General features: G+C 41.8%; 1 protein-coding gene across 1 annotated transcript in view; it reads right to left on the bottom strand.

Annotated features, from left to right (window-relative positions):
- The window catches only part of LOC119961858 (titin-like), a 408,409-nt gene that overhangs the window by 186,505 nt on the left and 208,678 nt on the right, over nt 1-13,226 (bottom strand). The window contains 7 exon segments of the mRNA XM_038789292.1: nt 1,928-2,143; nt 4,450-4,521; nt 9,750-9,833; nt 10,252-10,326; nt 10,774-10,854; nt 11,576-11,659; nt 12,726-12,809. Of these exon segments, the coding sequence (XP_038645220.1) occupies nt 1,928-2,143; nt 4,450-4,521; nt 9,750-9,833; nt 10,252-10,326; nt 10,774-10,854; nt 11,576-11,659; nt 12,726-12,809 (696 nt within the window).

The following is a 13,226-nucleotide window of genomic DNA, read 5'->3' as shown; positions in this document are numbered from 1 at the left end:
AGAGAGGGATAATCACAGGTTAAAGAGGTGTGAATTGTCTCAAGCCAGGACAGTTGGTAGGATTTCGCAAGCCCAGGCCAGAAGTGGGGGGATGGAATGTAATGCAACATGAATCCAAGGTCCCGGTTCAGGCCGTAATCACATGTGCGGAACTTGGCTATAAGTTTCTGCTTGGCGATTCTGCATTGTCGCGCGTCCTGAAGGCCACCTCGGAGAATGCTTACCCGAAGATCAGAGGCTGAATGCCCTTGACTGCTGAAGTATTCCCCAACTGGAAGGGAACATTCCTGCCTGGTGATTGTTGCGCGATGTCCGTTCATCCGTTGTCACAGCGTCTGCATGGTCTTGCCAATGTACCACGCTTCGGGACATCCTTTTCTGCAGCGTTTGAGGTAGACAACGTTGGCCGAGTTGTGCGAGTATGTACCATGTACCTGGTGGGTGGTGTTCTCACGTGTAATAGTGATGATCTGGCACGTCTTGCAGAGATTGCCATGGCAGAGTTGTGTGGTGTCGTGGTCGCTGTTCTGAAGGCTGGGTAGTTTGCTACAAATAATGGTTTGTCTGAGGTTGCGCGGTTGTTTGAAGTGGGGGTGTGGGGATGACCTTGGCAAGATGTTCGTCTTCATCGATGACTTGTTGAAGGCTGCGAAGAAGATGTCATAGTTTCTCCGCTCCGGGGAAGTACTGGACGTCGAAGGGTATTTAAAACAATATGGACAACACAACATTGACTTAAGCACTGGAAACACCAAAAACGCATCCTTCCCGGTTGACGTTGAAAGGTCTCACTCAGTAACAATTGGGGACCTGTGCCAAAATTGGGAAAGCTATCCCAAAGTTTAGTGAAGCAATGTTCTGACGTATTCCTTACAGCTCATGTCCCGGTTTCCTGCATCACGATCCCAGGCTTTTCTCTGTCCCATGAGCAGGACAGACCCATGAGCGGGGGTGGCACAATGGTATACGAGTGAAGATTGAAATTCTCAACATTGAATCCATCCCCCATGCCGTCTCATGGGGGTGGATTTAATGCAACTGATATGGATTCACGTCAGATGTCTGAAGACCCGCACATCCAGAGGAAAAGCTTCTTCCCCACAGCTACAAGAGGCCTCAACGACTCCCCTTCAGACTGATTTGTTCCCTATAAAAACACAATTCATGATGTCCTATGCTGCTCTTGCTCATGTATTTGCTTTATTTGGCCCCTTGTTCTGCATTGTAATCAATCAGTGTTTGTCGATGTACCATTTGCCAATGTTCTCTGTTGATTATTCTTTTTGTCTACTATGTACGTACAGTGTATATTCCCTCGGCTGCAGAAAAATACTTTTCACTGTACTTTGGTACATGTGACAATAAATCAAATCAAATCAAATCAAAATCAAATCAGCCCACCGGTTGGGGAACTGGTTGGAAAACCATGTCATTTCTGAGGGGAAGGCCCATCTGGAATTCAGACTAATTTTCAGTCAACAAAATGACTGAAGGTGTTGTTGACAGTGTTATCTAGCAACACTTACTCAAGCAATAACCTGCTCATTGATGCTCAGTTTGACTTATACTGGGGCCACTTGGCTGTATGCCTCATTTCAGCTTTGTTCCAAACACAAACAAAAGTGTTGAATTCAAGAGGTGAGGTGAGAGTGCTACTCTTGGCCTGAAGGCTGTATTTGACTGGGTGTGGCATCAAGGAGCCCCATCAAAATTGAAGCTCAATGGGAATTGGGGCACAACTCCACTGGTTGAAATCATACCTAGCACAAATGAAGATGGTTGTGGCTGTTGGAACTTTTAGCAGCAACAGCAATACTTCTCAACATATTAAAGCCTGAGAAAAATAGAATATCAATATTTAAATAGAAACATGGTATTTGCTTCATCCAAATATTTCTAGCATTTTAATTAACAAAAAGAAATATACCTTTTTCTGGAGTAACTGCCTCCTTCTTTGGTTTCAATGGTTCAGGAACTGGCTTCTTAGGAACTTCTGGCACTTTAGGAACTTCTGGCACTTTAGGAACTTCTGGCACTTTAGGAACTTCTGGCACTTTAGGAACTTCTGGCACTTTAGGAACTTCTGCCACTTTAGGAACTTCTGCCACTTTAGGAACTTCTGCCACTTTAGGAACTTCTGGCACTTTAAGAAACAGTTTAGCATTAAGATGCTTCAGGTGCAATGTTTTTTTTATCATTAAGGTATCCAAGCAACAAGTCAAAAAACACAAATATGCTTGGCAGAGAAATTCAACTCCAAATTTTCTATACTCATGAACAATACTGGGGGAGAAATTGGTTAAAAGCAAACAAGGCTGGCTGCCAGGTAACAACCAATACTGACAAAGACACGTGGAGCCAAATTAACACTGCAAATTTTTCCTTGGTAACATCTAGGGACTTGTGCCCTACAGACTAGTCAAGCAAGAGCCTGATGTAGATATACTCACTGTATCATAACACACATCCAGTGACCCAGGCCCATGTTTGGTTATGTCCTGACTCATCAGCAGGACAGATGCACCAGAGATGACGGCACGGTGGTACACAGTAGGAATAGAGTGATGCTGAGAGCCCACAACATCAACTCCATATCCCATTAAGTCTCATGGTATCAGGTCAAACAAGACCAAGAATTGATGTTTTTAAATTTGTTCATGGGTCATAGGCATCCCATAATACCGCCTTTGACCTGCTGATGTCGTTGATGATCCTCCCTTAACTGATGAATCAGTAATCTTCCATGTGCTTGTTGTGTGCCACTATCACCATGCCAAATGGGAGAGATCTGGAGCAGGTTTGGTAGCTCAGAACTGGGCATTCTTGAGACACCACTGGCCCATCAATAACAGCAATACTGTATTGAACTGCAAACTGTAATCCCATGGGCCTGCCACAGTCATCACTTTACCATTACCATCAAGCCAGGAGATTGACCCTGGTTCAGTATGAAACACATGAGAGTATACAGAGAGCAATACCAGGCATATCTAAAATGAGGTCCCACCACAGTGAAGCTACAACACAGGACAGCATGCATGCTAAACAGTTGAAGCAGCTTGCTACAGAATTAAGAAGTACTCAATTATTGTGCTCTCGAACTTGTTGAATTCTAGCCAAGCACAACGACAACGCTAGCATCTACCGTACCTTTGCCAATTTGCACATTGTGGGCGCGATTCTCCGCTCCCACGCCGGGTGGGAGAATCGCGGGAGGGCCGCTCTGGGACCGCGATCCTCCCACCCCCCCCCCAAAATGGCGTGTCGCGTTTTGCGACATGACGCTCGGAGAACCGCGGGCCGCCGTTTTTCATGGCAGCCCGCGATTCTCCGACCCGGATGGGCCGAGCAGCCTGCCGTTCCCGACCGGTTCACGCTGGCGGCAACCACACCTGGTCGCTGCCGGCATGAAAATGGCGCCAGCAGCTGTTTTGTGGCTTGTGGGGGCAGAGAGGGGAGTGAGCACCACGACTGTGTTCGGGAGGGGACTGGCCCGCGATCGGTGCCCACCGATCGTCGGGCCGGCGTCTCAAGGGAACGCACTCTTTCCCCTCCGCCGCCCTGCAAGATCAAGCCGCCACGTCTTGCGGGGCAGGAGGGGAAGACGGCAACCGCGTTTGCGCGGGTTTGAGCCGTCCTCTGTCGTGACGTCAGCCACGCATGCGCGGCTGACGTCATTAGGCGCGCCGGCCGCGTCATTCTTGACGCCAGCGACAAGGCCCGGCGGCCGAGATTTACGGCACGGCCCTCCTAGCCCCCCGGGGGGGGGGGGAATAATGGGCCAGGAGCAGCCTCCGACGCCGTCGTGAACCTCTCCGGGTTTCACGACGGCGTCGGGCCTTGCGGAGAATTCCGCCCTGTATGTCCTGTCCATCAAAGCCAGGAAAATTCCATACTGCCCCAAAAGTGGACTCTCAGTCGTAAGCAAAATGATGTAAGGTGTAGTACTCGGTGATAACCTGCTCACTTTTGCTTAGTTTGGGTTCTGCCAGGGCAACTCTGCTCCTAACCGCATTAGAGGTTTGGTCCAAACATGGACAACAGAGCTGAATTCAAGAGGTGAGGTGAAAGTGACTCGTCTGCCCTTGACATAAAGGCCGTCTTTGAGCAAGAATGGCATCAAGGAGCCCTAGCAAAGTTGAAGTCATCAAGAGAAAACTCTCCACCGGTTGGAGTTATACCTGGCATAAAGAAAGTTGGTCGTGGCTGTTTGAGTTTGTAGAAATAATAACAATACATATAAATCTAGTAAAGCAGGAAACATCAATAAAATAGAATATTTATATTTAAACAACATCAAGGGGCAGGATTTTCCTATCCTGCTGGAGTCAATAGACTTTTAGCTGGCTTGCCGCATCTGTTGCCGCCCCACTCCCTCTGCTATGTGTGGAAAATCCCAACCATGGTATTTGCTTCTTACAAATATTTCCAGCTTCTAAAAATAAATACCTTTTCCTGGAGTAACCGCCACTTTCTTTGGTTTCAATGGTTCTGCAACTGTCTCCTTGGGAGCCTCTGGCACTTTAAGAAACAATAATGTTCAGATGTTTAAGATATAGTTTCACCATTAAGCTATCTGAACCAACAACCAACAATTTGGCAGAAAAATCAATCCAAGGCAACATTATATATCCTCATGTACATAAACGAGGGAAGAAACTGGTTAAAATAAAACCAAATGAACCACCCAGCATTGACCAGAGCACCGCAAAAAACAAAGGCGCATCTGTCCTGTTGATCCCCCAACATCATCATTACAAATACCCGAGTATTTGTGACACAACGGAAAGAGTTGTTCCACAGATGAGTCCAGAAGCAGCTTGGCAAAGACATACTCACTGTATCATACCTTACAGCCAATGTCCCAGACTCTTGCATCACTGTGCCTGGATATATCATGTTCAACCAGCTAAACATACCTACCAATTGTGGTGGCACAGTGTTATAAAGTAGGGAGGGACCAGCCTTGTGAGCCCTCGCAATGTTGATTCCAGATGTGATGAACTTTCATATTAATATGTCAAAAATGGGTAAAGAAATATCTTACTGACTACCTCCTATCATGCTCCCTCAGCTGATTATTCCTCCATGTTGAATGTTTTTACAAGAAGCACTGAGGGTGCAAGAGCATAGCATGTATTCTCTGAGCAGGATTTCAATGTCTAACATCAATAGTGGCTCAGGAGCGTCACTACTAACGGAGCTGGCCTGCCCTGAAGGGCATAGCTGCTGCCAATCAGGGCATGTGTGTGTGTTGTATGGCACCATCATCATGCTAAATGGCATAAATTCACAACAGAGCTAACAGCTCAAAACTGGGCACTCATGAGCCATTGTGAGCCATCGACAGGAGCAGCATGTATTTAACTGCAACGTGTAACCATGATCCACCACATCCCTCATTTTCCCATTATCATCGTCAGAGGATCAATTCTGGTTCAATTAGCCACGAGCAGAACCATGCAAACCTAAGAATGAGGTGCCAACCAGTGAAACTACAAATCAGCACTACATTTATGCTAAAAGGTGGGAACAGCTCGCAATGGACAGAGTTAAGTATTACACAACCAATGAATCAGATCAAATCCCTGCAATTCTGCCACATTCAGTCATGGGTAGTGGTGAACTGTGAAACAACTAGGGAGGAGGAGACTCCAGAAACATCTCCATCCTCAATGATGGGGGAACCCAGTGCATCAATGGAATAGAGAGAGCTGTACCATTTGTAACCATCTTCAGACAGAAGTGTCAAGGGCTTGATCCATCTTAGCCTCCTCCTGAGATCCAAGGATCACAGATACCAATCTTCAGCCTATTGAATTCACTCCACCTGATACCAAGAAAAGGCTGAAGGTGCCAGCTACAGGAACGGCAATGTGCCCTAACAACATCCTAGTTGTAGTACTCAAATCTTATGCTCCAGAATTACCATGTTCCAGCCAACCTTTCCAGCACAACTACAATATTGGCCTCTACCTGACCACATGCAAAAATGCCCAGGTATGTCATGTCCACAAAAAGCAAGAAAAATCAAACTGGTGAATTCCTGCCGCAACAGCCTACTCTAAATCAACAGAAGAGTGATGGAAGGTGGCGGTGACAGTGATATCAAGCAACACTTGCTTACTGATGTTCATTTTGAGGTCTTCGAGGGCCACTCAGCTCCAGGAAACAAACAAGAGCTGAATTTAAGTAGTGTGTGTCTGTGTAGGGGCGGGGGGGGGGGGGGGGGGAGTTCTGCTATTGACATCAATCCTTGATTTAACTAACTAGCATCAAGGAGCCCTCGCCAAATTGAAGGAAACAGGGGGAAATTCTCCACTGGTTGGAGTCACACCGGGCACAATGCAAGATGGTTGTTGTTATTGGGGACCAACTCCAGGAGTTTACTGCAGGTGCTCCTCAGGATAGTGTTCCAAGCCCAACCATCTTCATTTGCTTCATCAATGACCTTCCCTCCAGCATACGGTCAGACGTGTGGATGACTGCACAATGTTTAGTACCATTCCCGCAACTTCTCAGATACTGAAGTAGTCCATGTCCGCATGCAGCAAGGCCTGGGCAAACTTCAGGCTTGGGTTGATAAATACTATCCATACCACACAAGTGACAGGTAATGACCATCTCCAACAAGAGAAAAACTAATTAGCTTGCCTTGATAGTCACCAGCCTTAAGATCATTCAATTCCCCACCATCAGCATCCTGGTGGTTACTATTAACCAGAAACCTAACTGCAAAATCTGTATAAATGCTGTGGCTACAAGAGCAAATCAGAGGTTGGGAATTCTGAGATGAACCAAAGTCTCTCCACCATCTGCAAGGTATAAATCAGAAATATAACGGTACATTCTCCACTTGCCTAGATGAGTACAGCTCCAATAACTTAGAAGCTTGACACTATCCAGGAAAAAAGCAGTCTGCTTGATTAACACCCCATCCACCACCTTAAACATTCACTCCATTCATCATAAGTACACATTGGCTGCAATGAGTACCATCTACAAAGCTGCGCTGTAGAAACTCAACAAGTCTCCTTTGACAGCATGTTCCAAACTCAACCTCTACAAAATAGACGGACAAGGAAGGACAGCAGGTGCGTGGGCAAAGAACAACCTGAAAGTTCTCCAGGTCACACATCATCCAGGTGGACCATATTATATAAGAGTCAGATGAGGATTTTGACAGACCTGACTTTGGAAGAATCAAAGCTGATGGGTGTACATAACAAACATTCAGTGAACTGCAATGTCTGTTCTTAATGTATAGAGTATAGAGGTGTCCAACAGAAACTTAAACACAAGGTTTTGGATACACCTTGAGCCTATTCTTTCCAAATTGGAATGGGTGTTGACACCTGTTTCCAAATTGGAATGGGTGCTCACCTCTATCAGGATATCTGTGGAACCTACAGTGGTGCCATTTCTGGAGCCCAATATCTCAACATCTATTGCAGCATAAGCAGCTTCCATCACAGCTCTCAGTGCTGTTGCAGAAGTATCATGGCTCCATTGCCATTGTTCAGAGGGCTTCTTTGTCCATTAATTTGATGTGCAACAAATGAGTAGGATTGCTGAGGAGCTGTCCCACGAGAGTGGCAATGGCCCATGAGTGTGGCAGTGGGGCCTCTCTCAAGATTACAGTAATCTTATTCCTACTTCTGCCACTCTACCAGTGCTCTTGTTTCCTGTCAGTCAGTCATTCCACACATCTGCAGGCCATGCTGAAATGGTGTTGTCCAAGGCTGAACCTACTGGAATAGAAACACTCGGGGAATGCACATGGCTGATTGGACTATTTTTATCTACATTATCTCATGATTGAATTTATAAAACTACTTTAGATGCATTTTCGATGGTTTTTACATTTGTGGTACCAGGAAGAGAATTAGATGATGGTCTGTGATGGAGGAAGGATAAGGAATTTGGGATTTTGGTGACTAGGGAAGTCTGGCTGTGGCACTAGTAACATTCATGAATGATTTCTCCACATAGAGCTGGGGCAGGAAGGGATTGTAACATGGATCCTCCCTTCTTCTCTCAAAAAGACGACACTATGTAGCATACTAACATAAATCTTGATACGTGTTCAGATGAAAACCGCAGGGCTTCTCCACGGAGGTTCAAATAGTGGCAGCATTGCTTGAAAATACTCCATAATACTGTTTGTGACAGCATGACTTCCTTTGTACACATATTGCCTTCATGTGTGTAGGTCCTTTACAGTAAACATAAGCCATGTCATGAGAGGATCACCCTTGCTGCCCAGTAGTCAACCTCTGGCTTATCATGGTGGGTCAACAGGGAAGAGAGTAACACAGAGAACCCTGCCACAATAGTAGATATTCACCTGCATTGAGAGTGAGGGAGTGGAACCCCTTTCAGTTTGTAAAAAGTGCCGAGTTCACTTGAGGCTTACGCAAAGCAATGTGCAGATTGTCCATGGCACCCTGTGCTATAGAGTAGTTTACACTGCGTGCAAACCTCATACTTGCTCGATCTGCTCATTAGCAAGGGTGAATGAGGTGAAGCTCTCTTCCCTTATGCCACAGTATATTATAAACTGCGAGATATTGCTTATAACTCTAGCAGCGACCTGCAAAGTGTCAGACACATAAAAGTTAAGAGCTACATTCTTTTGAAAGACACATAAATACAGTCCTTGCCGTGCTTTGAGATTTCAGTTGCAGCAGTTGGTGGATTTCAGGCTGATCTCTTTTGTGAAGTGAAGGTATCTCAAACATTGGTCCACATTGAAGTTGAGGTAAGAGAATTAGTTCCTAAAGAACAGCCTTAAAAATGGCATCCTGCTGAAAGCACCTCTGCCATCCTCCTCCCTCTTCTAGCAGCTTGCCCTGTTCTTGTGGCCCGCTCTTTGTTCTCCCAATCTTGTTCAGTTTACAGAAGGAGCCTTGCTAGGCCAACTTAAACTGGAAATAGCTTGTTTTAGCAAAAAATCATGAACTTTTGAATCAACAAAGTACTGTATGTAGCATCAATCAAACTTCCTGTTGATTAATCAAACTTTAGGCAAGTATACCAAAGTTCCAAAAACAGCAGCCAGAAGAAATAATCCAGCAGCTAACCTCAGTAGCTCATGATTCCTTTAAATAGTATTCGTGGGGATTGGGGGGGGGGGGGGGGGGGGGGGGGGTGTCTATGTTCAGTTTGTCATGTTTTCGGCTGTGACAGGTTAAGGCAGGATGTAGGGTGGGAGAATGGCATTTGAAAATGGCAATATGAACATCAAATTGTGTTGTACCGAGATGTCTGGTGCACTTCACATCTGAAGTGAACAACTGCATCACAAACTATATTTTTGAACATCCAAAATGGTCATTATAAAAATCAGTTTAAAAAATCTCTAAACCTTTCTGAATACAGTGCTTTAGATAATTTATCCACAAGGAAAGTAAGACACTTTATTAGTAGGCTTGCATTCAGTTACAGACATCAGAAAAATTCATGTTTTCAAGTTCCAACCCCAAGTTTTGGTTATGTTCCCCGAAGAACAAAATATGGAATTTACAATTAATACAGGACGACATGAATAATACAAGGAGACACAGTACATTGATCAACACCTCACGACATAAATAGAAGAACACATTAATCGCAATAAGAAGACATTTCAACTTAATTTTGTTCAAAGAGAAATTTTAGTTACATTAATGAGATCACCCCAAAAGATATGTCATAATGGAATGGCCAGTACATTATGTTGGGCTGAAATCCTCTCCTTTATTTTATACCTTTTTTTGGAAGAATCTCCACTTTTCCTGGAACAGCAATTGGTCTTGTCACTTCAATAACAGGCTCTCTTGGAAGCTCTGGCACTTTAAAGAACATTATTATAATTTTAGGATGGTATTACTTTAGAATTAAATTATTTCAGAAAATCTACAAAGCTATTTGGACACTGAAACTCAAAATGACATGACAGACACAACTAACAGATTAGGGCACATTATCTTGTAACAATATAAGTATTAAATAGATATGGAAACCACTGCAGCAGATAGTATGATTTCTATATACAGTAGTGTGAGTAACAAAAACTATGTTAACTACCACTTTGCAGAAGAATAGAATGAGTAAGCATAAGTAAATGGAAATGCTGCTGGAATAAAAACAGCAGAAATAAGATGTTACCTCGATCAATAAAACAAAAACAGAATATATTTTTTTACGATGATTTAAAGAACAGGATGGTACAATGCATAAGAATAAGATTTATTCTGTGTTCTTTTGTACCTTTAGTTGGTGCAACTTGTTTCCTTGAAACTGTAACTGGTTCTTCATCAATTAATTTCTTTGGGACCTCGGGCACTTTAAAGAACATTATTGGTTTAAGATAAGGGTTCATTTAAGATGATTCAGATAGCACTGTTAGTTGACCAAATCAAGGCACGGAAAAAACGTATAAAATACAAAACTAACACAAAATGACATTTCCTTTTGCAAATACAAGACAACTATCAATTCAAAATAATGTAACTTTCCATAATTCAGTGTAAGTGTTGTAAGCAATAATAATTACGTATTTCTGTATTGGGGAATTATATCTGAGGAAATTTCTTTTGGCAAAATTCATCTTTTGTTATCTTTACTAGATGAAGGACTTTACTTCTCATTTTCACTTCAGTGACAAGTAAGAAGTATCAAAGCAAATTCCAGATAGGATTGAAAAAGTTACTGTGTAAAACAGAAACTGTTCAAATAAAAGTGGCAAGAAAAGATGCAGATATAATATTTACATGGATTTTTTTCATATACCTTTTACAGAAGTGACCTTTTCTCTTTGAATTTTAAGTGGTTGGACTTGTTCAGCAACTGGTTTCTTTGGCGCTTCCAGCACTTTAAAGAATATGATTGTTAAATGTAAGATTCATTGGACAATTACATACATCATGTTAAAGCTGTGTATACAAATTAATATAACATGAAACATACATTACAGACAAAATCAACACAAGAGTGACATTTCTCTTGTAAAACAACAAAATGATTAAATCTTATTAATTACTTTTTGGGCACTTGAGGAAATAGTTGTAGGGATAATTTTGTACTGCAAGGATAACACATTAAAAGATAATAAATCTTTACTCATTATGTTATATTATGAAATTAAAAAATTACATCGTTTTGCATTTTGCATTTTCTTTTTGTTTCACAAATACAATGACCCAAGTCAGCAAATAATTTCAGATTTCTTTCAAAATAACATCCATATTCCTGGTATTTTTGTAACTTATATTGTTGTAACTTCAAAATACTCAAAAAATACAATTAATTGACCACGCTTTATGCAAATAGAAACTTTTTGCTGAATATTAGAGTCACTGTCAAGATAGCATATCCAACACAAACAGATGTAAAAAAACATTAATTGACGTAACAATTGAACAGAAATGCACGAATTGACAATAAATACACAGAAATCCGGTGCAGGCAAATTACTTTTGAAGAAGAGAAAACAAAGAACCTAGAATAAGGACATATAAGATAATGATGAGAAGTTTAATCTACTTCTGTAACACAAGATGAAGGCTAGTCTGAAATTCTGACTATTTTGTACCTTTTACTGGAGCAACAATCTCTCTTCTTTCAACTTCATCTTGTTGGAACTCTTCAGTAATAGTCTTCTTATAAACTTCACTCACTTTGAATAATATGAATGTTTTAAGATGTAATTCATTCAAGAAAGTCTAAGCACATTGAAAGCCAAGTTCCATGAAACACACAATACCAACTAACATTAAAAGACATTCCATTTTTTAAAGACATAAAACCTGAAATCCATGCGTCTGTAATTCCATTTCTTATGTGGGGACAGTACCTAGAAAGAACATCTTTCTTCAGGGAGATTATTTCTAAATTTCTGTTAAGTGGTGGGCTCACATGTCAAACTGGGCCACATCTAAGATGTTCACCAAAATGTCAAGCATAAAGGTGTTGGGCTTCTGAGCAAGAGGGAAATTTTAGCTGTCTCCCTTTTAGAGACCCTTTGCAATGGTTGCTACTTAAAAAATCTAAAGGAAAATGTGCTAACTGTAATGTGGTTCAGGCCACAGTTTCATATCCACCATTAGATCAATTAATATGTTTGGTCTCCTGGTTCTAGCTGTTCTTATGCTGACCCCACAAGTAAATTTCTTTGAAGCCTGAGGTTTCAGAAACTCCTGACATTGGGGGCTCTGGTCTCTTTCTGACTATGATGACCTGGTAGCAGATGGGCAGAAGCCCCAAAGTCAGCAAAAATGCTTATTTCCAGATCTGAATTCAACTTGCATTCTGTCTGTCCTGGTTACAGTGGGAGTACATCATAATAGCTGCAGTTTTGAAATATATCCATCACTGTTTTGTATTAAATTAGTTTTCTTCTAATTGACATTTCCACTTCACTTTTGTAATACTTCTGTGTCAATACATGATGATTTGTTAAAATATTCACTTCCTCATTTCTAGCCTTTTGGTTTATAAGTAAACATTATTAGCAATTGAAGCTTCCCTCAAGACAGCACAAACAATGCAATCAGATATAAAACAGGAACACCACTACACAACAGCGCAACATGCATTAATGGAGAAGACAAATGATATTTAAAGATCTGGAAACAAGCTCTGGTTATGATTTACAATGCCATTATGGAAAATAGCAATTGTTCACATAATAATGTACTATGTTTGATGAAGTTTGTATGAAAGTCTTCCTTTCATTTTTGTACCTTCAAATGTAATGATCTCTTCTTTTCTCAGAACAGTAACTGGTTTGACTTTTTCAGCAACTGGCTTCTTATGGATTTCTGGCACTTCAAAAGACATCATTGTTTTAAGATGAGATTAATTAAACAAAAGACACTTAACAAATATTTAACAATTCAGAACAACATGAAGGACGGATGACAGATCAAGCTAACACAAACTATATTACAACAAATTAATTGTCCAAGTAAATTAATAGGCTTGATCTACTCATTTAGCTGGACATAAGATGCCATGACATATAAAAAAAGAGGATTTCTCCCCCCCCCCCCCCCCCCCCCCATTGTTGTGGTCAATATTTATCCCTTAACCAAAGCAAAAAAATATTTTGTAGTAATTTATCTCACACCTGATAATGGGACTTGTCTTTATGGAAATTGGCCACTACATTTCCCTTCATTACATGTGACAACCCTTCAAAACACTAACTGTGAAGCTTTTTGGGATGTCCAAAGGAAATGGAA

Source organism: Scyliorhinus canicula, chromosome 2 (assembly GCF_902713615.1).
Source record: "Scyliorhinus canicula chromosome 2, sScyCan1.1, whole genome shotgun sequence".
NCBI lineage: Eukaryota > Metazoa > Chordata > Chondrichthyes > Carcharhiniformes > Scyliorhinidae > Scyliorhinus > Scyliorhinus canicula.
The sequence above is the reverse complement of the archived record's forward strand: the minus strand, read 5'-3'. Positions and strand labels throughout refer to the sequence as shown.